General features: G+C 42.5%; 1 protein-coding gene and 1 non-coding gene across 3 annotated transcripts in view; one reads left to right on the forward strand and one right to left on the reverse strand.

The window, feature by feature from the left end:
- The window catches only part of USP13 (ubiquitin specific peptidase 13), a 113,308-nt gene that overhangs the window by 20,263 nt on the left and 66,494 nt on the right, over window positions 1-26,551 (forward strand). The window contains exons 2-4 of one of the 2 annotated variants that reach the window (XM_036444660.2): window positions 6,756-6,881; window positions 13,665-13,725; window positions 22,142-22,263. In XM_036444660.2, the coding sequence (XP_036300553.1) occupies window positions 6,756-6,881; window positions 13,665-13,725; window positions 22,142-22,263 (309 nt within the window). The remainder of the gene's footprint in view (window positions 1-6,755; window positions 6,882-13,664; window positions 13,726-22,141; window positions 22,264-26,551) is intronic. The other variant, XM_045583715.1, reaches the window with a different exon arrangement.
- LOC118725193 lies at window positions 3,078-3,259 on the reverse strand. Its single transcript, XR_004989919.1, has one exon. It is a non-coding gene; the product is annotated as a small nucleolar RNA SNORA81 (small nucleolar RNA).

Below are 26,551 nucleotides of genomic sequence, written 5' to 3' on the forward strand. Positions count from 1 at the left end.
TGTCCAAGCTGCTAAGAGTGAGACTCGAGCCAAACAAACCAGAAAAGCTAGTATTCCTGCTGGGGCCTCAGGCTGTATGTCTTATGCACAACCACCAGTTTTCTTTTCTTTATTTTAATCGTCACCTGAAGACATGTTTTTATTGATTTTTAGAGAGAGGAAGGGAGAGAAAGATGGAGACAGAGAAGAGGAAAGAGAAAGAAAGAGGGAGAGAAGGTGGGAGGGGGAGACACAGTGAGATAGATAGATAGATAGATAGATAGATAGATAGAGATTGATTGGTTGCCTCCTGAATACTCCCTGACCAGAGATTAAACCCAAAACCGAGGCATGTGCTGTGATCGGGAATCAAACCCACAACCTTTCGCTGTACGATGACGCTCCAGCCGCCTGAGCCAAGGGGCCAGGGCCAGTTTTCCTTTGATGCTGCCCATTATTTAGTTATGCCAGATGTGAAACGGAGCCTGTGCTCCGCTTAAAAAAGGGACACTGAGGACCCGTTAGAGAGAATTAAACCATGTCGCGGAATGACAGCAAATTACACAAACCTGCCATCGATTCCATCCGTGTTCAGTCCTGGTTGGTTCCAGACACTGTCTTTGGAATTCAGAAACGAATGTGATACACATTTCCTGCTCTCAAGGGTGGGGCGGGGGGGGGGGGGGGGGGCTGTGCTGCTCAGCTTCTGAATGCAGTGGCCCAGAGTGAAGGAAGCCTGGGTTTCTCACAGCCACAGGTTTCAAACAGCAAGATGCTAACCGTTGTGAAGTGGAGGTGGGTCTGGGGTGGAGGGCCATCAACACAGGTGGATGAGCAGGGAGATGAAGGAACTGGTCTGAACAGAGGCTGGCAGAGGCTGGCAGGTGGACAGCTGCACTGTGTGGGATCTGGGTTGCATCCATAGTACATCGGCATGGGCAGCTGGCTTTGAGGGGGCTGCTCGGAAGGCCTGAGGCCTGATCTGGGCGTTCCCAAGGTCCCTGAGGTGACGCTTTCCTGACAGTGAGACTCGTAGGATTGGGCAGTTCACCCAGCCCTGGACTAAGGCTACCCAAAGGGAAGCCAGCTGACTGGGCCAAGAGATAAGTACAAGCATCGACAGTACATGCTTAGAAATTTCTATAGCAACCTGACTTTGCAGCCACCTCCAAGTGCTTGAGCAGCAGCCCAGTGTGTCTGAACAGGATGGAGACCCATTTGGGTTTCGTGGGGCTTACACGTGTGAGCACGTTCACGTCTGGCTGGAGCTGGGAACTAGTCCTGTGCAGGGGGCCACGTATCTTTCCCCAGTGAATAGGAACAGAACAAAGCACTGGACAAGCAACCTCCTTCACAATTGTGGTTTGAGAAACAGCACTGGAGGTGCTGGCCCTCAGTTGGCTGGAGTGTCATTTCTTACAGCCAACAGTTGTGGGCTTGATTCCGGGGCACAGCCCATGACTAGGTTGCGGGTTTGAGCCTTGGTTAGGTTATGCTCAGGAGGCAGCTGATCAATGTTTCTCTCTCACATTGAGCGTGGAGGTAATGGGAGTGAGGCTGTGGGCCCCAACGGCAAGGACTTAAATAATCTACAACCACTTATCACATCCCATTTTCAGTTCAGTCTTCATCAAAGTCCAGACTCACCTTCCCCTCGTCCCCTTCCTCCTTGTCATCAGCATGTGCTCTTTTTTTTCATAAACATTATTTTCCTATGCACAATTCTATGCCTATGTTCTACACACATTACACATAATGCATACATGCAGCATTTTAAATAAGGTTAAAGTATTTTATTGTGTTTATATGTCACATGTTCTTAGCTCCTCTACTTGAGGCCATTGCTAACTTTTCCAGTTTTAAATAGTATATCTGAGAATATTTTTAAACAAAATTTTTTTTTCTATTTCTATTGAGTCCCTGGGATCTGTCCCCAAAGGTGAAATACTGTGTCAAAGGTCACAATTTTACTGCTCTTTAGAAAGACAGAATCAATTTCTATTGTCAGAATCGATGCACAGACTTCTCTGTGTCTCCAGGCTGTGCAATTATAATGCTTTTTATTAGTTTAGTAGGCTTATACTAGTACACTCGCCTGGAAGTTGTTTTAATGAGCTTACTTCAGGAGTGGCGAGGATGTGATGATTTGAATTTAATATTTTCTCACCTGTAAAATTAAAAAATTTTTTTAAAAAAAATATATTTTATTGATTTTGTACAGAGAAGAAGGGAGAGAGAGACAGAGAGTTAGAAATGTCAATGAGAGAGAGTCATCAATCAGCTGCCTCTTGCACACTCCCTACTGGGGATATGCCTGCAACCAAGGTACATGCCCTTGACCGGAATCGAACCCAGGACCCTTCAGTCCCCAAGCCGACACTCTATCCATTGAGCCAAACCGGTTTCGGTAAAATTAAATAATCTGAAAAAAAAACTCTTACCAAGTTGAACCTGGATGTTGACATCTTGTAATTTTATCAGTTTTACGTAGTTTGCATGTAAGCTTTTTTCTTCATTGTCCTTTACAGCTTTACCCATGCTGTTATTGTTGGTCTTTATTTGGTTCATTATATTTTGTGGTGTCAAACTTGTTATTAGTGTTTATATATTTGTTCCCAGCTACGCCATCTCTTTTGTGAGTCTATATTTTTTGTTTAGAAGTTATTTCCCCTTTACCAGGGGGATAAACATGCTGTTCTTCTCTTTCCTAGTTTTTAAAATGTGATCTCTTGGATCTGTCTGAACCTTATTATAGTGTTTGGTGTAAGATGTGGATCTAGATTAAATTCTGGAGTAACTTTGATTAGTGATTTCCCCCTCATTCTTTGGGTTTGACATACTAAGAGTTTTTGCCATATGGAATGAATTTATTTTTCTTGAATCTCCATTGTTATGCCACGATTTATTCCAAAAGTTAACCCAATATATAGAAATGTCATTTGTAATCTCTTTAATAAAGCACTCTACGACCGTGACTTGAAAAAAATATATCATTTTGACTTCTTTCCTCATATTCTTTGAGTTGTATTTCACTGTTAGTACAGTTCCCTATACCTGCCTGATTAAAACAATTGTTTAATTTTTATTTTCTTTTGAAGACATATTGCACGAACTCTTAAGACAAAGGACATTGGACATTAAGAAAAAGGTTCGCCCTACCTAGTCTTGACTGTCTACTAAGTTACTTATCTTCTGTGTACATGCTGCTGGCATCATTACGGAAGCCACGATGGAAGCCTCGTTTTCCCAGTTTTAACTCAGTGCCTGTCCTACAGAAGGCCCTGCCTGACTGCTTGCTGCACTTTGGGCCTCAGGAAGGCAGATGCTTTATGGTGCTTTCCTGAAGCAGTAATTTTAGTGGAGGAGTGGCTGGTTCATGGGAATATGGGGTTGAAGGTTCAAAAACCTCAAGAGTCAGTCAGCTTATCTCTCATCTCAGGCTACAAACCGTTCTCTGTGCTGTGGTCACAAAGGAACTGGGAGAGATTTGTCAGCAGGCTTGTCCTCAGTAGTGAAGCTGTACCTGGCATGGAGCGTTGACCGTGGATGTGAAATAATGTGTCTTTATGAGACCAATATTTAGACATTAGTAAGGCAAGAGAGAAGAAAGTGTGCCTCATTAGACTGCCGGGTTTGTTCTGTACGGGGTACCTTTGAAGGTGTTTTGTGTCTTAGTGTGTCCTGAGTGTTTAGAATTATTGTCAAGTTCCCTGGATGGTGTCTCCATCTCAGCTGCTGGCAGAGGGGCATTCGCTGCCTCAGAGGTCAGCCCGTGTGTGATGGAAGAAGCCTGTGGGAGTCTGTCATAGAATCCTTTCCTATGTGCGGCCATTTGTCTGAGTGCCAAAGCCTATTTCTCTTTGATTATGGACTTTGTGACAATATCAAGTGACTCCAGAAATTGAGAATGAATATTTGGCATATTAAATTTTTATCAAATGCCCTAATAAGTAAAACACTCATGGCAATGAAATTAGCAGACTTTATAATTATTTTAGAAACTATAAACTCTTGCATTATGTAGCTAGTTTACAATTAAACCTTTTTTTCTTCTGCTTAGTAATTTTTTTGGTTCTTCTGCTAATTGCCTAATATATTTTTCTGACATTAACATTGGTTACCACTAGTCTGGGGAGCGGTCAGATTCCCTTTTTTCTTCCATCTGCTTGCTTCTTCCCCCCTTATAAAATAATTGAGATAAATGCATGCAGCACACAGAACTTTTAGCTTATAACGAATAATTACCAACATTTATGTAATGCATTACAGCACAGAATGTGTTTTGTCTTCTTTGACCTTCATGAAACCCCGTGAGAAGGGGATTATTGGTACAGAGGCAGATACCGAAGTGCAGAGCCTGCATAACAACCTGCCTTAGTTTCCCTGGTATATCTTCTGGTTGTCCTTCTTTTGAACAGAATTACATTTTATTGGAACAGAATGGAAGTTTAAAAAAAAAATCATAACATGTGTTGCTCAATGTAATAGGATTAATGAATATAACTAATCATTATGATGAAGTAATATTTTTAAAAATATATATATTTTATTGATTTTCCACAGTGAGGAAGAGAGAGGGATAGAGAGCTAGAAACATCGATGAGAGAGAAGCATTGATCAGCTGCCTCTTGCACACCCCCTACTGGAGATGTGCCCGCAACCAAGGTGCATGCCCTTGACCAGAATCGAACCTGGGACCCTTCAGTCCGCAGGCCGACGCACTATCCACTAAGCCAAACCAGTTTCGGCTGAAGTAATATTTTTCTTAAGAGTTATGATTATGCAAAAGAATATGTTTATTATTTAAAAAATCTTTTGAAAAGATTTACCTAACTTATTGATAAAATGAATATAATATGAAGAACTTTTCTAATTTTATTCAAATGATCTCATTTAAGGGAAAAAATGTATCCAGAAGCACAAGCTATAAAATTCTGAGGTTTTTGGCTATTTTACAATCAAGTTTTAAAAATTTCATTTGAAAGTATTTGTTGCCAGAATATAAAGTTGAAACTGATTTCTGTCTATTTAATTACCCTATTGCCTCGCTAAATTCATGTATTAGTTTCACTAGTTGTTATTTTTAGTTGTTTGTATATTTGTTAGGATTTTCCATATAGACTATAACGTCATTCTTATGTTTTTTTTCCCCTCCTTGACTTCTGCAGTGTATTTGCTACAGTGATATGCACCTGTGTGAACCAGTGCTGCTATAATGTTCTCTTTGTGTCAAAACGTTATGTCTGGCTTATAAACCATAGATACAGTGTTGAAAGATTTTATTAGAAAAAATTTAAAAGCCTATCTTGAGCTGTTAGAACTTTGAAAATTATATTTCATATATTGGTAATGAGTGTATGTTTCGACATTATAAAGGGGGAGGGAAATAAATGATGATGAAAGGAGACTTGACTTGGAGTGATGAACCCACAATATAACATACAGGTGATGTGTTATAGAATCGTACATCTGAAACCTATATAATTTTATTAACCATATCACATTCAATAACAATAAAAAAATGCAATGTAAGGAATTTTGATAGAAGTTCGTTGGCAATTCTGACAGGCATTTAAGCATTTTGTTTTGTTTGCAGGGGTGTGACTAAAAGGATCTTAATAAAAATTCACTCCCACTGGGGCAAAGTGGCTAATTTTAGATGCTAAGTTTACAGGGAAGCATGTTAAGCAGATTGAGAGAAAAGGGGAGATGAGACTAGGATAGAAACTCAAGTATCTAAAATGTGAATAAATATTTTTGACTATTCCTTGTAGCAGTATGTCTATAATGAAACAATATTTGAAATATTGCATAGAGAGATAAAAAGATTCAGATTTAACTCTGACACTCCCAAGTTGTGTGAACATGGGCAAGCAACTTATCCTTAGTTTAAAAAAACAAAACAAAACCTTTAAAGTGGAAATAATAATAAGCAGCTTGCAGTATTGTTTGGATTAGACATAATATATGTAAAGCACCTGGCACATCGTAGGCCTGCAATAGCATGTAGTTATGATTATTATAGGACTCCACCCTCTAGCACTTACTTATTAAATTATTATTTATGTATTAAATTATTATAACTTATCAATGGATACCATCAAAAATCATATCTTCAAAGAATAATATCTTGCCATAGCTGGTTTGGCTCAGTGGACAGAGCATTGTCCTGCGGATTGAAGGGTCCCGGGTTCTATTCCAGTCAAGGGCACATACCCCAGTTGCAGGCTGGATCCCCAGCCTTGGTCCAGGCTCCTGTGGGAGGCAACCAATCGATGTTTCTCTCTCTCTCTCCTCCTCCTTTCCACTCTCTCCAAAAATCAATGGAAATATATCCTTGGGTGAGAATTAACAACTACAAAAAAATAATAATAATAATTTTTTTTGAAGATCTTGGTGCTGCTGAAAGGAAAGTGCATGTTCCTGGAGGCTGCATTGACAGATGAGGAAGTAGCCTTGAGTGATGGTAGTTGGATCGCCCATTTTCTTCTGTCTCTTATTGTCATTTACCCTGGTTTGGAGAGTCAGACAAACACGTTTCCTCGCCCGGGCCTCTGAGGATCTCACACAACGAGACTGTGCTTAGTTGTCCGGAGCACTGGAACCCGGGCTGGGGCGGCCGTGGAGCCACTGGGGCCACCGCAGTGACTGGCAGCCAGGTGGCCCTGCCAGGCTTTGTCTTCATCACTCGCCCTCCTTCCCCTTCCCTTACTCTGAATCTAGACTCCTCGGTGAGGCGTTGTTGGCTAATGTTGTAACCTGTCTCTTTCTTCTAGAATTCTGAAGGCGGACTCTATGTTTGCATGAATACGTTTCTGGCCTTTGGAAGGGAACACGTTGAAAGACATTTTCGAAAAACTGGACAGAGTGTATACATGCACCTGAAAAGACATGTGCGAGAGGTGAGAGAACTGCCTTGGTATCTTTCTTGTGACGTGGTCTTAGTGTGTGAATCGCGTGGAGACTTTACTGTGTCCACGTAATGTCTGAGCCTCCTCGATGACGGGACACAGCAATAGGATTGTCTGTAGGAAGTCGTAGATTCCCCCCAAATATCACCTTACCCAGCTTTATTTCTCTCTCCCTCTGAACCTCTGCTTGGAGTTAAGAAGATATGGGTTGGAAAAAAAAAACAACTCAGAAAATAATAGTAGAAACACGCATGGATCTAAAAATCAAAATAAAAATATTTGGATACTTTTGCTTCAGATTCATTTTCTCCTGTCTGTTTCCATCACTTCCTAGAAGTAACCATAGCTGTGAATTTGTTGTTTCTCACTCCTATGCATGTCACTGTTTATTATAGGCACTCACCTTCTATATGTGGAATGACTGTGTGTTTTAAAGATGCAGATAAATACTATCATACTGTTGCCTGTGAATCTGTGGAAAGCTTTCCCTTTCAACATTGTTTTTGGAATCTGTTCATGTTGTGATGCATTTGGCCGTACTTAAGTCATTTTACTAATTTTTCTACCTTGTCACTTATTATTCTATTCTCCTATTAATGAACATTTAGATTGTTTCTATTTTTTGTTGTTGCTTCTATTAGCAATGCAACGATTAACATTTTCAACTTTTTCTCCTGAGAGTACATGTGCAAGATCTTTTAAGAAAATCTATGTAGAACGATAATGCTGGCTTGTGGCCGTGCTTCTCCTTGATATTTGCAAGTTCTCCCCGAGACTGGTTGTACCAATTTATACTCCTGTCTTGATTTCCATAGCCTCACATTTGCTCAGACTTTTCCTTTTGCCAATCTCATGGTTGTGAAGTAACATCTTAAATATTTGGCCTTTCCTTCTGGGAGAGATAAACATCTTTGTATGGTTATTGGGCATTCTGGTTTCCTCTTCTCTGAGTTGCCTATTTATATTTTTGATCTATTTCTCTACTGGCTTATCTTTTTTCTTAAAAGTTTTTTCTCTCTCACATTCTAGATAAAAAAAACATTTTGCTTTGTTGTTTTTTAAATACATTTTTATTTATTTCAGAGTGGAGGGGAGAGGGAGAGAGAGTCAGAAACACTAATGATGAGAGAGAATCATTGATTGGCTGCCTCCTGCACACCCCACACTGGGGACCAAGCCCACAACCTGGGCATGTACCTCGACTGGGAATCAAACCTCGACCTGCTGGTTCATAGCTCAATGCTCAGCCACTGAGCCACACCAGCTGAGCAATTTTTTGCTTTGTTTATGAATTATAGAATAGAATTTTTGAAGTTTGATGTACTAAACATTTGTTACAAATTGTGTTCTTTTGTACTGTGTCTGAGAAATTGTTTTCCAACTCAAATCATGCAGATATTTGTTTTAATACTTTTACTTTTTTAGAAGTGTGTGTATAGTTTAATGTTTTAGGTCTTTAATCACCTACAAGTTATTTTTATATTTCTGTGAGTGTGGGGAAATACACGTTATTCTCCATGTCGATAGCCAGCTGTCCCACTATTTCGAGAGCTGTGTAGCCTTTCCCAGGGACTTGCAGAGCCATTAAAAAAAAAAAAATTTTAACTCACCATCACCACTTGGGCCTGTTTGGGGGCTCAGTCCTTTCCTGCTGATCTTATTTTTTATCTCTGCATTGGTGCGACAAGCCTGACATCTGGTAATGCAAGCACTGTTTCCGTGTAAATTTCTCACAGAACTTTCCTGTTTTTTTTTTTTTTTAAATATTTTATTGATTTTTTACAGAGTGGAAGAGAGGGATAGAGAGTTAGAAACATCGATGAGAATCATCTATCAGCTGCCTCCTGCACACCCCTCACTGGGGATGTGCCTGCAACCGAGGTACATGCCCTTGACCGGAATCGAACCTGGGACCTTTCTTATTTATTTATTTATTTATTAAAAAAATTTTTTTAAGAAAATTATTGATTATGGTATCACATAATTGTCCTCATTAACCTGGGTCCTTTCAATCCTCAAGCCGACGCTCTGTCCACTGAGCCAAATCGGTTTCGGCCTTCCCTGGTTTTTGACACTGATTTTTCTTTGTGGATTTTGGAATCAGTTCATCTAGTTTTAAAAATCCTGTTGCGATTTTGATCAGGATTGAATTCATTAAGTAGATGAAGCTATAACCCACGTCATTGTGTTAGTTTTACGAGGACAGGTATTTTTGTCTGTTTTGTTCACTTCTGTGTCCTCAGCCCTAGGTGCTTTGTAATATTAATTGAATGATTATTCAACATGGCATACCTTCCTATTTATTCAGGGCTCCTTTATGTCCTTCAACAATATTTGGGAATTTTCAGTAAAGGAGTTATAGTTAGTTAGCTTTTTAAAAGGGTCTCTGTAATTTTTGTAACTATTATAACTGCTGTCTTTTATTTTTTTTATGCATTTTAATGTTATCAATGGTGCTTGGGGATTGTTATTAATTTTCAGATGTTGATTTTATATTTAGCAGTATTTGTTCAACTTTCACTGTAGCCCTAATAGTTTGTAGACTATCTTGGATCTTCTAACTCATCAGTGTTGAGTTGAAGTTCATGTAATCTCTCCCCCTAGCCTACTTAACATGCCCTCTGTTTATTTTGGACAGTGAGGAGAGATCCCAAAATTAGACCGTGGGGACAGTAGGGGGAAGAGGAGGAGAAAGGCCAGGAGGTCAGATAAGCCATTAACTCAGTGATGATGTTGGCCTAATATTGCATGACTTACATTTACTACTCCCCTCAGTCGGGACACAGAAGTTCTTGTGCAGTCTGCTTTGTTCCACACATTTCTTAGTATAAAGTGATGGATTTTATAAAACAGAGGGGTGGGCAAGTGAAACAGGCCCAGAGACTTGAAGTAGCTTGCTCACAGCCGCAGAGGCAGTGGCAGGATTGCAGGATGCTGGGAGTCTTACACAGCTAGCTCTGTCTCCGAAATGTTAGGTTGAATAGTTCACTCTGACCACAACCCTCTCTTGGCTTAGCTCTTCTACTCACTTATCTGATGTGGATCTGCTGTTCTCCCACTGACAGCTCTGGGCCTGTGACATGCCCGGGCAGCCCCTTCCCTGCTTGGTGAGCCTGCGTATCAGGATCCCTGTTTGTTTATTTATTTATTTTTTATTTATTTTTTATAGCAAAGGTGGAGATTTATTGAAGAACAAGTACAGACTCCCACATGGGGAACGGGAAAGAGCCCCCCAGGATCCCTGGTTTTAAACATTCCATTATCCCCAGTACCCTCCACTGACCCTCACCCCCATATCTTGCCTCCCTAATTGTCCTCCAGAACTCCTACTGGTCGTGGCATTGGCATCATCCTCTGCTTTCCTGCGCACATTGCTGGGAGCCTGCACTGCACGGGGTCTGGACCCGTCCTGTTTCTGGCCTCCCCCTCTGCTGGGCCCATCACTGCTCAGCAGACCTAGTCTGTATCCGCTCCCACTCCAGACTCCAGATGCCTTCCTCCCTCCTGATTCTCGGGAAAGGATTTGGCTTGTACTTTCCTGAGAAAACAAGGGCCCCATGGACAGGGACTCCTCGAGCTCCTTTCTTGCCCCCTGGGAACTCACCTGCATCCAGTCCCTCCATCTCAGCAGAAAGCTGTGTTCTCTCTGTCCTCCTAGTCCTCTTTCCTCCAACCTGGGACATTGCTCCTTCATTCACTCCACTCCCTCCGACACCCCCCGACCACTCCCTCTTCTGGCTGTTTATTCTCCTATCTTAAAAAAGAACACACCACGCCCCAGCCGGGTGGCTCAGTTGGTTGGAGTGTGGTCCCATACACCAGTACGCTGTGGGTTCAATTCCTGATCAGGGCACAGGCCTGTTTCGGATTCATTCCCTGGTGGGGGCTCATATGGGAGGTAACTGATTGATGTTTCTCTTCCTCCTTCCCTTCCTCTCTCTCTAAAATAATCAGAAAAATAGAAAAAACATATCCCCTGGTGAGGATTAAAAAAAAAAAGTACACACCACAAAATTGTCCCTCTTATGTGTCCTCCTTTAGTCACCCCATCCTTTAATTGAAGCTTTTTAAAGAAATTTTCTATTCTCATCACCTCGACTACATCTCCCTCTAAGTTCAACGTTGCAGTCTGATCTCCTGTCAACCCATTACAACTGCGACGGTGTCAGTGACCTCTTTGGTGTCACTCTTGGTGGACATATTTTAGCCCTGATTTTATGTGATGTTTTGAGCATTTGAACTTATTTTTCTTTCTCTCTCTCTCTCTCTCTCTCTCTCTCTCTCTCTCTCTCTCTCTCTCTCTCTCTTTTAATATATTTTATTGATATTTTACAGAGAGGAGGAAGGGAGAGAGATAGAGAGCTAGAAACGTTGATGAGAGAGAAACATTGACCAGCTGCTCTTGCACACCTCCTACTGGGGATGTGCCCGCAACCAAGGTACATGCCCTTGACCGGAATCGAACCTGGGACCTTTCAGTCTGCAGACCGACGCTCTACCACTGAGCCAAACCGGTTTCTGCTGAACTTGTTTTTCTTTTGCAACTGCTCCTTCTTGCTTTCTTGGGCACCATTCTTCCCTTCTGTCATCCTGCCTTTCAGGTCGCCCTTCCTCACTCTTGCAGTAGCATCACTTTCTTCATTTGCCCCTTGGTCATCAGCATTTCCTAGTATTCTGCTTGACCCTCCTGTCTTCTTTCTCTGAAAGCTGCCCCTCCTCCTCCTCACTGTTCCGACCGTCTGTGTCTAACCACCGTCTCTGAGCTGATGCCTCCAGATCAGCTCTCTCCAGAGCCAAAGACCTGGCCACCCGACTTTGACCTGGCTTTTTCTACTCGAAACACCTCTGACTGAACTAGTTATCTATCCTCTTTCTCAGAGTTGTCCTTGGTCTTGCATGCTGGAGACCTAGACATCATTTGGATCCTGCTTTCAGCCCATGACTGATTGGTGACCAAGTCTTGTTATCTGGGTTCCCAAATAGCTCTGAAGCCCGTCCTGTCCTCTGCACGCCTGTTCTCGTCTGAGTGCTCATTACTCCCTGAGGGACCGGTGCTGCAGCTTCCTGACCAGCCTGCAGCCCACCCAGCCTGCATGCTGCACCCAGACTGATCTGTGCATCTCTGGCTGAAATCTCTGATGTCTCTCCCTTTGTTGCAGGATGAAGCCCAAACTCGTTTGCACATGATTACAAGGCCCTCCATGTGGCCTTTCTAACACTCACTCTTATTCCGCCAGCTTTGTGCTTTAGCCATAGCAAACCACTTCTTCTAGGGACACATTGATTTCATGCCATTCTACATTTTTTTTTGGTCTGGGATGCTCTACTTCTACCCCCCACTCCTCTTTTACCTGTTGCCTTCCTGTGGTTAGCATATCTAACTATTTGTTCATCATCTATCTATCCACCTATCAACCATCCATTCATCCATCATCCATCATCATCCATCCAACAAATACTTGCTGAGCAGCTGCTATACAGTAGAGTCCACTGCTATACAGTAGAGTCCGCTGACCACACCTTCCACCTCCAGGAGAACTATTCTTTCTTTCTTATGATATATTATTGAAGGCGGTAAGTTTGAAGGAAGAATGCCATGAACTTATAGAGATATTTCAGTGACCGCCAGGACTGTTAAACGTGCCTTCAGTAAAGTTTTCTTTTCCTGCCTTTTCGAGGCAGGTAAGTGGAGGGCAGAGGACCAGAGGCTTTGAGACCGTGAAGGAGAGGGAATCCAAGACAGTGACGTGAGTTTGGCATTAGTATTAGGGAGACAGGTGTCTGAGCTACAAAGTGTTTAACGATTTTCACATTCCTAAAAATGTGAACTAGAAACTCACACTACAAGCTCTAAAAACATAATGTGAGAAACACAAAGAGGAGTCAGCCTTCAATGCCAGATGAAACAACGTGGGAAAGGAGACCTAACACTAAGAACGGCACAAACTGAAGCAGCAGCGAGGCTGTGACATGTGACCATGGGAAAAGGCATCGGGGTTCGACCCGCACCCCTCCGAGTGTTGGAAACGTGCTCTCTTCTATTTGTTGAAAGAACATGCACTATGGAGATGTTGCTTTGGCCCTTGGAAACAAACATTTCTATAATCCCATTTGAGAGTAAAATATTCTGTGTGAGTGTTAGAGGGTAACGCATGGCCTCTTTTGCATGAACTCTGGATGGGTGTTTATTTCATTGCTGCTGGGGACTTCTGTGTTAGAAAAATGCACGACATAGCCAGCTGCAGTGCTCCAGAAATGTTTAAGGAGGTTAGATTGATGCAATAGGACCGAATCTCAGTGATTATAGATTAATATTTATTAAGTCTTTCAACAATAATTGTTGGCAGGCTCCAACAGCTGGGGACCTGGTAGGAAGCAGGGGAACGAGAGCCTTCCTTCTGGAGGCGCCATCCATCCAGAGTCCCTCCGCGCTGGGCGTGGCCCCGCCTCCTGGGAGAATGTGCCCATTGGGAGCTGGAGCATCTACTTCGCTTTGATGCCTGGCTCCACTTCCCTTTCCAGCGTGCTTTCGGCACAGCTCGGTGAAAATAGTCAGGTGGAACAATAGCGTTGCCCTTCACTGACCCCCATTGACCTGGGTCAAGTTCCTGTTTATCCGGCATTCTCTAGTCCAAGTTGAATATTTCCTCTGGATTTTTATAAAATCTGGGAACCTTTGAGATGTACTCTTCCCCTACCCTTCCCCACCCTCCCCCACCCTTACTAGTCTATTTCATGGGCTGCATTTTAACAATTTCTTTTTTTTCTTTTCAGAAAGTAAAAGGTGCATCTGGTGGAGCTTTACCCAAAAGGAGGAATTCCAAGATTTTTTTAGGTAATGTGCATATTTATCAGTCATGTGCCCAGATAATTGTGTGTGTATACACATATGTGTGTGTGCATGTGTATGCTTCATTTGGAGTAACAGGCTATTTGTTGATCTATAAGATAAGGACGAGTGGAACCAGTTTAACTTGAGATGAGCTGACCCTGTCTCATGTTTAGCTGGTGGTGAAGGATGTCAGCACTCTAGCCGGGTTAGTGTTTTTTGTTTTTTATAATATATTTTATTGATTTTTTACAAAGAGGAAGAGAGAGGGATAGAGAATTAGAAACATCGATGAGAGAGAATCATCGATCAGCTGCTTCCTGCACACACCCAACTGGGGATATGCCTGCAATCAAGGCATACGTCCTTAATCGGAATCGAACCCGGGATCCTTCAGTCCTCAGGCCAACTCTTTATCCACTGAGCCAAACCGGTTTTGGCGGGTTAGTGTTTTGAAGCAGTTACGCTTACGGGGCCCGGAGAGTAACTGCAATTCTGCCTTTGGTCTTTTCCCCAACTGCTTTTAAAAAAGAGGAAGTTTTCATATTTTAATATTAGCCAAACTACAGAGTTTGCTCAGGTTTCGCCGTTTTTCCCACTAGTGTCCTTTTGTGTTCCGGAACCTCATGTTTCCTTAACCCTGTCGAATCTGTGGTGGTTCCTCACTCTCTTTTCATCTTTAATAGTCATGACCTGTGTGAAGAGCAGTGGCCAGTTATTTTGTAGAATGGACCTCAGGTTGGGCTTGTTTGATGTGACCCTATGATAAGTCTGAGGTTATGCATTTTTGGCAAGAGTACCACAGAGTGATGTGTCCTCTTTTGCGTGACATCAGGAGCGTAGGATGTCTTCATACAGGTGATGTCAACCTGATCACTTATTGAGGGGTGTCTGGCGGGCTTCTTCGCTGTAAAGCTGCAGTGTAACTAATAAATGTGCTGTGAGTGATAGTTGGAGACTATGCTAATAACTCATTTCTCCTCAAGGTTTTGCCCGCTGATTTTATCATCCATCAGTGGATCTTGCCTGCGCAGTGATTACTGTGGTATTTGACTAGCAGTGATTTGATCTCTCCCTCCTTCAGAAGAGCTAGCTTTGCTTATGCAAATGAGTAATGGTTTCTAATATCATGTTATCATGATCGTATGTCATACTGCGCTTCTGATTTGGTTGTCCAGGAGAAAAAATGGTTTGATAATGCTTGGTCAAGCAATTTAAAATCCCTAAATGCCTGGGATTAGTGTTTGAAAGAAATTCTTTCAAACAAAGTTATCTGCATATTGCAGTTCCATTTTGGTGGGGAAAAAAAGTGTATACACTCATATATCTGTATACAATTGTTTGTCTTGGAAATAATACAATAATTAATAAATAATAATACAAGAATAAACTCTTTTTCATGTACTCACAACTGTAAATCTACTTCTACTTTTGCACCATCGTGTATATATAAATATGCCTGTATATGTGCATGCATAGCCATATATGTGTGTACATATATTTATGCAAACACGTGTGTATACATGTACGTTAACACACACATGTATGCATATATGACTGCGGGTGTGGAAGTCTGGCAGAATATACTCCTAACTGTTCAAAGTAGCTTTCTTCTGGTGGTGTGATTGAGGTGATTTTTATGTTCCTCTGTTTGCTTATTTATTTTTAGTTTTTTTCCGTAACAAATGTATGTTACTGTTGTCATACAAAGACGTATTCATTATTTGAAAAGGAAAACCATTGGACACAGTCATAGAGCTGAGTTTCTTCCTGCTTTGATTCACTATCTAGTCCTTGAACTTTGTTTCTTTTACTCAACAGTCTTCGGGGTTTGATTTCTTTAGTGATCATTTTGGTGGTAGACGGTGTTGCCAAGTAACTGTTTTAAAAAATGAATCCAAAGACAAGCACCGAGGTTTTGTGTTTCATTCGGTGTGGAGCCCTCTCACAGCTTCCCGGGCGCCCTCCCCAACCAGCTCATTTTGGTGGGACCTGTCTACAGGCTGCCTTGTGTTCACTCACCGTCCATACCTCAGGAGACACAAGATGCGTCCACGCTGATGGGACCGCCTCATGTTCTATTAGAATCTAAACTCTTCCCATGTTTCTGCTCCGCCCTCCATCCTGGCCTGTGATTTCCATCCTCATGGTTACTTCCCGGTGCAGAATGGCTGCTGGGCCTCCAGTCTGGAAAGCAGGGAAGATGAGGGAGAAGGATAAAAGTCTAATCTCCCAAAGGAGTCACTTCTTTTTGTCAGCTTTCTCCCAGCTCCTCAGCAGCACTTCAGTTTGCGCCTCTCAGTTTGGTCAGAACTTGGACACAGGGCCACGCCAGGTGCTGCACAGCAGACTGGACAGTAAAGTGTTAGTGTTGTCGAAACTCAGCTCTATGACTGTGTCCAATGGTTTTCCTTTTCAAATAGTGGAGATGTCTTTGTATGACAACAGTAACATACATGTGTTATGGAAAAAATTAAGTTAATTTTTAACACTACGTTAACATTAAGTAAATCCTGTTACTAGGCAAGAAGGGGAGCATGGATACCGGGGGGCAGCGAGTAGCTTCTGCCACAGATTCCTTCCCTAGAAGGGACATTGGGGTTGTCTCTTCGTGGAGAGGAAGAGAACCAGAACTCTCCTGCGGTCTCTTGTTCCTTTGAACAGAAAGTGCTTTCCCGCTGCTGTTGAAATGGAAGTAGGATGCCCTTTCTCTCATGAGCAGAGGCAGATGACTAACTCTCCTAGAGGGAGGCTTTTATCCACATCCCCTTGATTTGTGACTAATTCCTCTTCCTGTGGTTCAGCAGTCACATTGAAACCACTGAATCATTCAGTTGTGACCTTCAGTATTGATTTTATGAGGAAAACTGAGGCCATTAACCAGTGCTGAATGACTTACCCCCAAGTCTCCTGAGCACTGTCCTACCCTCAGTAGTCAAGTTACTCTTCTGATTACATTGGTGTTCATCAATGAAATCACAGCTAAGGATTCTTCCCTCAGCTCTAGTTTTGGCTGTTATTATTATTTTTTTTAACCAATAATGAAAACTATGGGTAACATTTGAATCACTTTCATTTTATGCTTCTTTTTGCATTTAGGATTAAAAAATATTTTGAAAGTATAACAAAGCTTAAATTTGCAAAGTTGTAAGTGTCTCTATAATGAAGAGTAAGTTTCTTTCTTTCCCTTCCGTGTCTCCCAGCTCCCTGGTTAGTCTCTCCAGAGACAAGTAGAATTTTCGCCTGCACGTCCTTATATATCTTGTATATTCTTCCCGTGATAGTCTGTACATATACCATACTTTTAGATTTTTTTCTATAGGCAGTGGTGAGCCATTAATGCTTTTGGTTCCCAAACTGTGCTCTGAGGCACCCTGGGGTGCTGTGGCAGGCTCATAGGTGCACCTCAGGATGCTTTAACTCTTTCGGGGAACACAGTGATGCTTGAACAGTGCATGGACCATTAGCTCTTGTAGTTTCACTATTGGAGTATCCAGTATTCCTTCCAATGACTTCATCTCTTTGTGAAGCTGGCTTTTTGGTGGTTTCTGTGGTAAAAGGCAAATACCATGTGAAAATAAATGTGGCATGGGCAAAAAGGAGGCAGCATCCAGTCTGATACAAAGAGAAATTGTGTATGCACCCTGTAAGTAAGGAATTGTGTTATTTAAGAATGAAATAGAACATTTTTTCCTTTCAATGTACAATATGTGTATCATTTTTTTCAGTAAGTAGTTAGAACATAAATACTTAATTAAGTTGTTTGGATGTAACTACTGAGTAAACAGAACTATTAGGCTTTTCTTGGCTTCCTGCTGCTGTGTGAAAATTGCTGGGATGCTGAGAATTGAGAAAGTGCGGGTGGCTCTGCGTTCATGTTTCAAGTGAGAAAGGAACACTGTAATGGGAAGATAACTTACCACGATATGATAGATTGTGAGTTTTGGCAATAAGCTTATATAAAATGTGTTGTTTCATGAGATAGAAAAAAGAGAAGAGCAGATGTAAAGGAGACTGAGATCTTCAAAGAAATATCTCAGGACTTGGGATGTGACTCTGGCCTAATCTTATATAATTTTTATAACAAAGCTAAAATGTGTATGAATAATTGCTAATGCATTTCATAAAAATACCATATATTTGGCATGTCATAAAAAAAGCGTTAAATATTCCCCTATTTGAATTAAGCACTCCTCCCCCTAACGTTCAAAAAGCAGAGTGAATGAGTAAGGTAGGGTCTTTGTGTCTGAGGCTGGGACTTCTCAGAGCTACCTCAACCTCAGAGAGCGTTAAGTCCATTTTTTTTGCTTTAGCCATGGCACTCATACTTGATGAGAAACAGGTTGTAAAAAAGAGCATTTGGGAAGAGGCCCAGGAATGGGCCTGTTCCGAAAACTCCCCTGTGCCTTTCATGACCAGAAGGTTCTAGTGGATTCCATGCAGCCTTTCCTTCTGAAGCCAGTCACGGAACAGGGTCTGCACTCAGGAGCTCTCCCCACACTCCCCCTTCTTTGAGGGTAAATGGCTGGTCTGATTTCACAGTGTTGGAGCAGCCAGACTGGCCATCTCCAGCACATGCATTGTGGTCAGGCCGGGAAGATGCTGAGCTGGGTTCAGAGCCCTGGTTTTCCTTAGGGACCTGTCCCTCACTTGCTGCTTGGAACTTTAGGCAAGCTACTTTCTGGAAATGGGTGTGGTCTCAGCCACTTCTCCAGGGATCTGAGAGGATCGATGAAGTAGAGCTGGGGAAATGGTATTTTTTTTTTTTTTTAAAGAGATTTGTGCATTCTATCTATCTATCTATCTATCTATCTATCTATCTATCTATCTATCTATCTATCTATGTTAATCTTCACCCGAGGATATTTTTCCATTGATTTTTAGAGAGAGTGGAAGGAAGGGAGAGAGACAGAGAAAGAGGGAAACATTGATGTGAGAGGGACACATCCATTGGTTGCCGCCCAGCCAGGAATCAAGCCTGCAACTGAGGTATGCGCCCTTGGCCGGAATTGAACCTGGGACCCTTCAGTCCACAGACCTATGCTCTATCCACTGAGCCAGACTGGCTAGGGCAAAAAAGGTGTTTTTTTTTTTTTTTTTTAACTTAGGAAAAGAGCCCATCCAGGCATTACCAGTTATTAGTCATGATGGGAAGTGACTGTTGGGGGGGAGATGGGGGTCCCAGTCCTATTGGTCCGTAGGGCATGCTTACTCTGTAGGTTTCTCAACTGGATATTTTTGGGGTGGTGAGACTCTAATTAGTGAAATTGGAAATAGATTTATACCTAGGATTGTGGGGTCATCCATATTCAGGAGAAACCTTAGGTTTGTCCCTTAAAATCGGAGTGTAGGTTCTTTCCGTTGACTTTCTCTAATTTGGATTAAGATGTTTGGGGAAATATCATGGTCCCTTCTCATTCCATTGAATTAAAAATAAAAGTGCTAAGAAGCCCAACAAAATTCTGCTTTGTTTGTTTGTTGTTTGTTTGTTTTGTATGACATCAGTCTTGTTTCTTATAAAACACACGTCAATCACCAAAGAAAAAACCCAAACTGCAGCAACCCTTCAGATGCTCTTGCTTTGCTGTTGTCCTTAACCTGGTGGAGTTTTAACTTCTTAGTCTCCTCTCACACACAGTTACTGAGTGTGTGATGGATGGTGTGTGCAGGGACTGGGGACATGAAAGGTGACCTGTTCCCTGCTCTTGAAGCTTAGTCTGCACACATTTCAAAGTTCAGCCCTTCTCGGTCAGATCACATGGCAGACCCCCACATGACATTGTGGTCTTCTTGAAGCTTATCCCAGGATTGCTCTGGAGTGGGGGCAGCCAAAAGGAAGGGAAGGCACTTTTGAACATGTTGTCAGGAGTGGAGAGAAGCTGGTGATGGTGATGATGGAGGTGATGGCAGCTCCTGTCTGTGGAGCCGCGTAGCCCCGCCAGGTCCTTCCTGTACGAGGTGCCTTAAAACCTTACCTTGTTTAATCCTCTCAACAACTGTGTGGAGAACACGATCCATAGCTTACTCCTGAGGAAAATGAACTTGAAAGAACTCGCCCAGCGTTGCATAGCTAGTACATGTCAGGGTGGCATTTTCTTGGACTTAATTTGTCATTGTGTTTGGTCAGGTAAGATTTGAATTAGCATTAGATGAGTATGTTTTCTCATCTATCTCTTTCCCTATATAATATTGAACCTATATAATATTGATATATATAATAGGCTAATATTCAAAGTGTCTCCTTAGGAGTTCAACCAGAAGACAAGGAGTTTAATTGCTCGCTATGACATGTGCTGACCACTAGGGAGTAATGCAGAATGACGGAAGGCCCCAGCCGGCAGCTGGAAGGCCCCGATCAGCCCTGATTGCCAGCCAGGCCTAGGGACTGTACCCGTGCATGAATTTTGTGCACTGGGATTCTAGTGTTGTATAAGCAGACTCTACACATAAAAACAAAAGGTTTGTACTTTGGTTACTTAAAATTGTTATAAGTAACATAATAAAGGAAAATTTAAAGAGAAACATTCACCCACTCACTATTTTCATTTGTCTAGATTTCCTTCCAGTTCTTATCTAGGAGCATAACTTCTACAAAGTTGTTTTGATACTGAAAATTATTTTGTATTTTTAGTGTTCACATAGCATAGATGTTTTCATGTTTCTACCTATTCTAAATAAATATTTTAGTAATAGTCTGTTGGGTTGAACACTGTCTTCATTGAATGTTTAAGTTTTCATTTTTTTTTTAATTATAGATATTGGGGCATTCAAATCTTTTTACACCTAATATCTATCTTTGAGTCATTTCCCTGAAATAAATGCCTTTAGTCACTTCTTAAACTCTTAGAATCTTTAAAAAAATATTTTTATTGATTTCAGAAAGGAAGGGTGAGGGAAAGAGAGATAGAAACATTAATGATCAGAGGAAGTCATTGATCAGCTGTCTCCTGCACACCACCCAGTGGGGATTCAGCCTGCAACACAGGCATGCGCCCCTGATTGGAACCGAATTGTGACCTCCTGGTTTTAGGTCAACAGCCAACCATTGAGCCACACTGTCCAGGCTGGAATCTTCTTTAATGCAGCTTTTTCTGAAATAAACCTCTTATAGTTATCTAACAATGTTTTTGTTTATCTCCTTTGGCATTTTTGAGTCTTGTCATTCAGGACCCTTCATTAACACCCTTAGACTGTGTTTTAGCTGTATCTCATTTTCTACCTAAAACTGCCCTCCCTTTGGGAATCAAGAGCAGAGCTGTCCACAGGGAGATACCAGGTTTTTGGCTGGAGGCAAACATTAGGGTAATAACAGACTCTAGATCCTTTGGTTTTCAGCTAGCTGCTTTATCTACTATAATAACTTTCTCCAACCGACAGAGCCCATGTTTGTGTACCTTTGTGTGTGTGGCTTTGTGTGTGTGTGTGTGTGTGTGTGTGTGTGTGTGTGTGTGTGAGTGGAATATGACTCAGTAGCTCTTTGTCACCATAGTTCCAAACACCTAAATATACAAACATGATCGGGCTGCTGGCATCATGTGAACACAAGGCTGAAATGTCCATGTAAATATTGTGACAAGATGTTTCCTGGGCCTTCACCTAACCTTTACCAGGGACTTGCCAAGCAAAGAGGCGACTACTTGATAGACATTAGCCTAGAGGACCTCATCTTTCTTCCTGAAATCCCTCACAGCCCGAGGGCCAGTTTACATTACGGAATTTCCCCTCTGGAGTACTATCCAATGTTCCAACAACTCTCAGAGGCGTGGAGGAGGGAGAGAGCACGGGAGAGAAAGAGGGACACTGAGATGTTATTTTTCACTGCTGCTATGATTGACCACCAGGTCTGTGCCAGGTTGCTTGTCTACAGTTTCTTATTTATCCCCCAGATCAAGTGTGTGAGATAAGGGCTATTATCTCTGTTCTACACATGAGGGAACTAAGGCTTGGAGAGTTTGTGATTTGCCCAAAAGCAACATTCATGTTTGAAGCCAGAACTGAACCTAGGTTTATCTACTCCGAAACCCATGTACTTTCTTCCAAATCACAGTGTCGGGACAAAACATTCCAACCTGTTCTTGTGAAATCAGGAACCAGGTACCCAACAAATCACAATGAGCAGCCTATTCCTTTCCACATGTTTAGGAATGGGATATCTGGTACTTAGGTTTAACTGTAAAGCTGTCTGATGTGACTCAGTCTTCTCTGTACATCTGTCGCTTATACGTAAGCATTTGGAGCTTAGGCAGAGGGAAGGGCCTTTCCCCCTCAGGTTTGGGCCGGTGGACGGTCGGTCAGAGGAGGGAGTGTGCGTGCGCTGCCCTCGGTCTGGTCCCTGTGGATGCCCGGCTCCCCCAGCGAGTGCTGCCTTCGTGTGGGACGTTCTCTCTTCATGTCTTGTTCTTTGTTTTTGTTTTCTCCCCAGATCTAGATACTGATGACGATTTAAATAGCGACGATTATGAATACGAAGATGAAGCCAAACTTGTTATATTCCCAGACCACTATGAAATAGCACTACCAAATATTGAGGAGTTACCGGCCCTGGTCAGTGAGTGTGCACGGCTGCTAGCTAGATGCGCGTGGCTCTCTGTGTCAGGTGTGTGTGCGTGTGCCGTGTGCGTGCACGTGGGGCGGGGAGGGCGGGCCGGATGCCAGGAGAGGAGGAGGAGGACGGGCACAGGCACAAGCACAGCGCCTCTTCTCTGCGAAGAGGGCTCGCGGGCTCCATTTCGGGAGCCTGGCTTCTCGCTGCCCGTGTGACTCACAGCCCATTGCTTAGGAGATTTTTCAAACCACATCCACAGATGTGCAGGGCTTGTCTTCTGATCAGAGGAATAATGATCATTTTATGTCCTCTGCATGTTGGCCTTCCGTGGGAGATTTTTGTCCGGGATGAAATAAACGAGTCCCACGGCTGCAACCACAGCACCATGAGGGCAAAACCAAGCAGATATTTACACGTCCCGGGCTGCAGCAGCTCTGTGGGGACGTGAACCCACTTTTCGGTTTTGCTCCTCATGAGGACTGAGGTGACTGTGAATTTAGATTTAATGGGGAGGTTTTATTTAATTTGTTTTTTTCTTCCTTTCCCTTCATTTCCGTGGAGCAATTTTCATCTTCCTGAACAACTTCAAGCTGGGGAGGGTGCTGGTGGGGGGAGGAGCCAGGCCATGTTTCAAGTCTATCCTCCAATCCTGGGAGTGGGCGCGGAGTTCCCTGGGGGACCCTAACCATTTTCCTGTTCTTTTTCCTGTATTGTCTCTGCCACTCCCATATCTTTGCAATACTGAGAGTTCTCCTTGTCCTTAGCCGCTGTCAGGAAAGAAGTAAAAAAGCACGTGGTAAATGATAATTGCTTTTCCTCCCATTCACCGGTGAAGGAAGTCTTCATTTGAGAAATGGAATAAAACAAACTCAATACTTTAAATTATTCCTATATTCAGAACATAATTTGAGAATTCTTTTATTTAAAAGTGCAGTGACATAGAAATCTAAACCCAGCAGTATAAGTCTGAATTTTTACTACAGAGTCTTTTAGAATTAAGGAATAGTTTGAGAATTAAAAAATAAGAGAGAATTATTTGGAAGGGGAGCTTGAGGGAAAAGCCTGGATTTATCTGATGGTAACTAATAGGATTTATCTATACATTTTCTTTTCATGCTTTTAAATAACAGAGTTATTGAGCTCAAAACCACCCAACCATGTCACACTTTCTACATCTCATGAGCTTCTCAGGACTGGAAAAATTCAGTTTCAGGTAGTTACTAGATTCGGCCAAAAAGTGAAACCACCTCTTAGCAATGCAGGTCCACAGAGACAGAGCCTTGGGGGCTCAGTGAGGATTTTACAATCTGGAACCTAGCACCTCACTTTAGACATCAGGAAGTCAGCAGTGGTATGATTGTAAATGGCTACCAACCACCTCGCTGGGGGAGAAGTCCCGCTTTGTAGAGGTTCCTGGCTTCCGTGTGTGAATACTGCTACTGTGGCTGATTTCAGGCGAACAAAATGTCACTGAATGCAGTGTTGGGAAGAGCTATTAAAAGAATTTCCACCATTCACATACCACAGATGTAAATAACCTCAAGAGAACATACCGTATTTTTCGGACCATAAGACGCACTTTTTCCCCCCCCAGAAGTGGGGGGGAAAAAGTCCCTGCGTCTTATGGTCCAAATATAGCCTACACATATACTTTAAAAAAAAAGTTTTTTTACTTGCCCGGCTCTGTGTGGTCTCTGTGTGCTTGCCTGGCTCTAAAATGGTTCTAAATGCTGCTGTTTACTTTACAGGGTTGATTACATGTGTTTATGACTGTGATGTTGGGTTTTAATGCACATAAAATATTTTAGGACACTATTTGTTTCAGAATCTTTTTTTCTTCATTTCCCTTCTCTAAAAACTGGTGTGTCTTATGGTCCGGAGCGTCTTATGGTCCGAAAAATACGGTAGATACTAGTAAGATATAGTAAAACCATTATGAAGTGTTTTGCATATTTGCTACCTTTAAAATATATAGTTTATTTAATGATAAGTTTATATTTTAATCCTATATAATAAAACCCTAATATGCAAATCGGCTGAACAGTGGAACTACCGGTCACTATGATGCCCCCCCCCCCCCCGCAAGGGAGGTGACTGGTGGTGGCAGCAATAGTGATTGGGGTGCTGGGCCAGCCAGTGGGTGCCAGTAGGGGTCGCCCCACAGATGGCTCCAATCACCGGCCAGGCCTAGGGACCCTCCCCAATATATTGGGAACAATCCCTTAGATTTAAAAATTAAAACCTCCCAAGGCTTCTCTAACACTGAGATGATGCAGTGATGACATGCATGGACTCTGGCTAGCACAGTTTGCGGTCAGCCCTGACTCTGACACTTATAACTGTGTGACAAAGCCAATTACTTCTCTCTCTCTACTTCAGTTTTTCCACCCATGAGATGGGGAAAATGGCACTAGTGCCTCAGAAGGATCATGTTATGTACTAATTTTTATAACCAGGGCAAAAAAATGTAGCTGACCATACAACAGCAAGACGTCTTTCACCTGTATGAAAAGTATGGTCACTGGTGCATGCAGCGTCCCAGATTACAAGAGGGATGTCCGACTGCCAGTTTAGGCCCAGCATCCCCTGAGGGGTCCCAGATTGCAAGAGGATGCAGGCCAGGCTGAGAGGAGACCCCCCCCCTCCCCGTCCCGCATGAATTTCATGCACTAGGCCTCTAGTTTTTAATAATGGCAGTGTTTAACAAATATCTTACAGAATTTCTTAATATTTAATAATTGAGTCTGTGAGCTGGTTTGAGTTCTAGGATCCTACTGAACTTGAGGACCTGGGATGAAGTCAGGACTAGTAATAAGGTCTCCCACTTCACTCCAGATAACAAATCCAGGGAAAGATAATTCACAATATAATTACAGGGTGGTGTATCTTGACCTTCAGTGATGATCCATAAAAGAGGCTTCTAAGTGATTTTAGATGGTCTTTTGAAAACATTAGATTAGTGTATATTAGTGGCCCAGAATTTAAGGAAGTTTTGTTGAGTGTCACAAGGAAGGATAATCAAAGAAAATAAATATTATATTCAGATCTTAATAAAACATTGTGTATTACAAACCAGAACACTTAAAGCCCTAGTGAGGTAGATACAATTCAGAGGAGGACTGGGAAGGGTTGAGGAAGATGGTGAAACAAGAAGGGGATTATGACAGACCAGGCTAAAAAGATTAGGATGCGAAGCCAGATGTGTGGAGACAGCTTAAAAAACCCATATAAATCAGGAAGGGACTGATGGTGAACTCAGCCCCGTTCCGTAGGGCCAGCCCTGGATGGGGGATAGGAGATGAATTTTAATAATTGAGAGGAGAGGGTAATTATAGCACTTGTGGTGAGAGATGAAGGGGAGTGTTGTTTTTTTTTTTAAAGGTTGTAAATGATAGTTATGGATGCCTGATCTATCACAGTAAAAGCTTTTTAAGGGGAGGGGCTTTTTCCTCATTCCTGACTGTGCTTCGCCCAGTGTTCAGTGTAACTTCAGTTTTAAGCTGAGGGAGGATAGGATCTGATATTCACAGCAGACCACTCTGGCTGCTGCAGGAAGGAGACTGTCAGGGGCTGCTGTGTGGCCACGGGGTGAGCTGGGTTGTTATTGGAACCGAGATGGGTGTGTCCAAATTGAGAAGAGCTACAGATTCCAAATAGTTTTGGATGTAGGACTAATGGGAATTGCCCATGGGTTGGATGGGGGTGGGATGGCAGCTTAGGGAATTTCCTCCATTGCTTCTTCATCAATTCTGGGATCAATCAGTGATACCCAGGGGAAGAGATTCTGCATGGAGTTCAGCTAATTGTGCGTGCAGGATGTTAGTGATGCAGAATACAAATATTTGCTTAAATTTTTTATTTTTAACAATTCAGTGGCTTTTATTATATTCAGAGTTGGGCATCCATCACCACTATTTCATTCTAGAGTTTTCCCCCCCATTACTTTTCAGAAAGAGTGGAACGGAGGGAGGAGAGGGGGAGAAGAGGGGGGGAAATATCGATCTGAGAGAGACACATCGATCTGTTGCCTATTGCACTCGCTCCTACTGGGAGTAGGGAGTGAACCCACAAACTGGGTACTTGCTCCTGACCAAAAATCGAACCTCACACCATCAAGTGTGCAGTCCGATGCTCCAACTACTCAGCTACGTCGGCCAGGGCTCATTCTAAAATATTTTTATTGTCCCACCTCTCAACTTCTCATCCCCCCCCGCCCCCCCAGCCTATGGCAATCACTAATCTACTTTCTGTCTCTATGGATTTGCCTAGTCTGGTTATTTCATATAA

Source organism: Pipistrellus kuhlii, unplaced genomic scaffold, assembly GCF_014108245.1.
Source record: "Pipistrellus kuhlii isolate mPipKuh1 unplaced genomic scaffold, mPipKuh1.p scaffold_m20_p_2, whole genome shotgun sequence".
NCBI classification, from domain to species: domain Eukaryota; kingdom Metazoa; phylum Chordata; class Mammalia; order Chiroptera; family Vespertilionidae; genus Pipistrellus; species Pipistrellus kuhlii.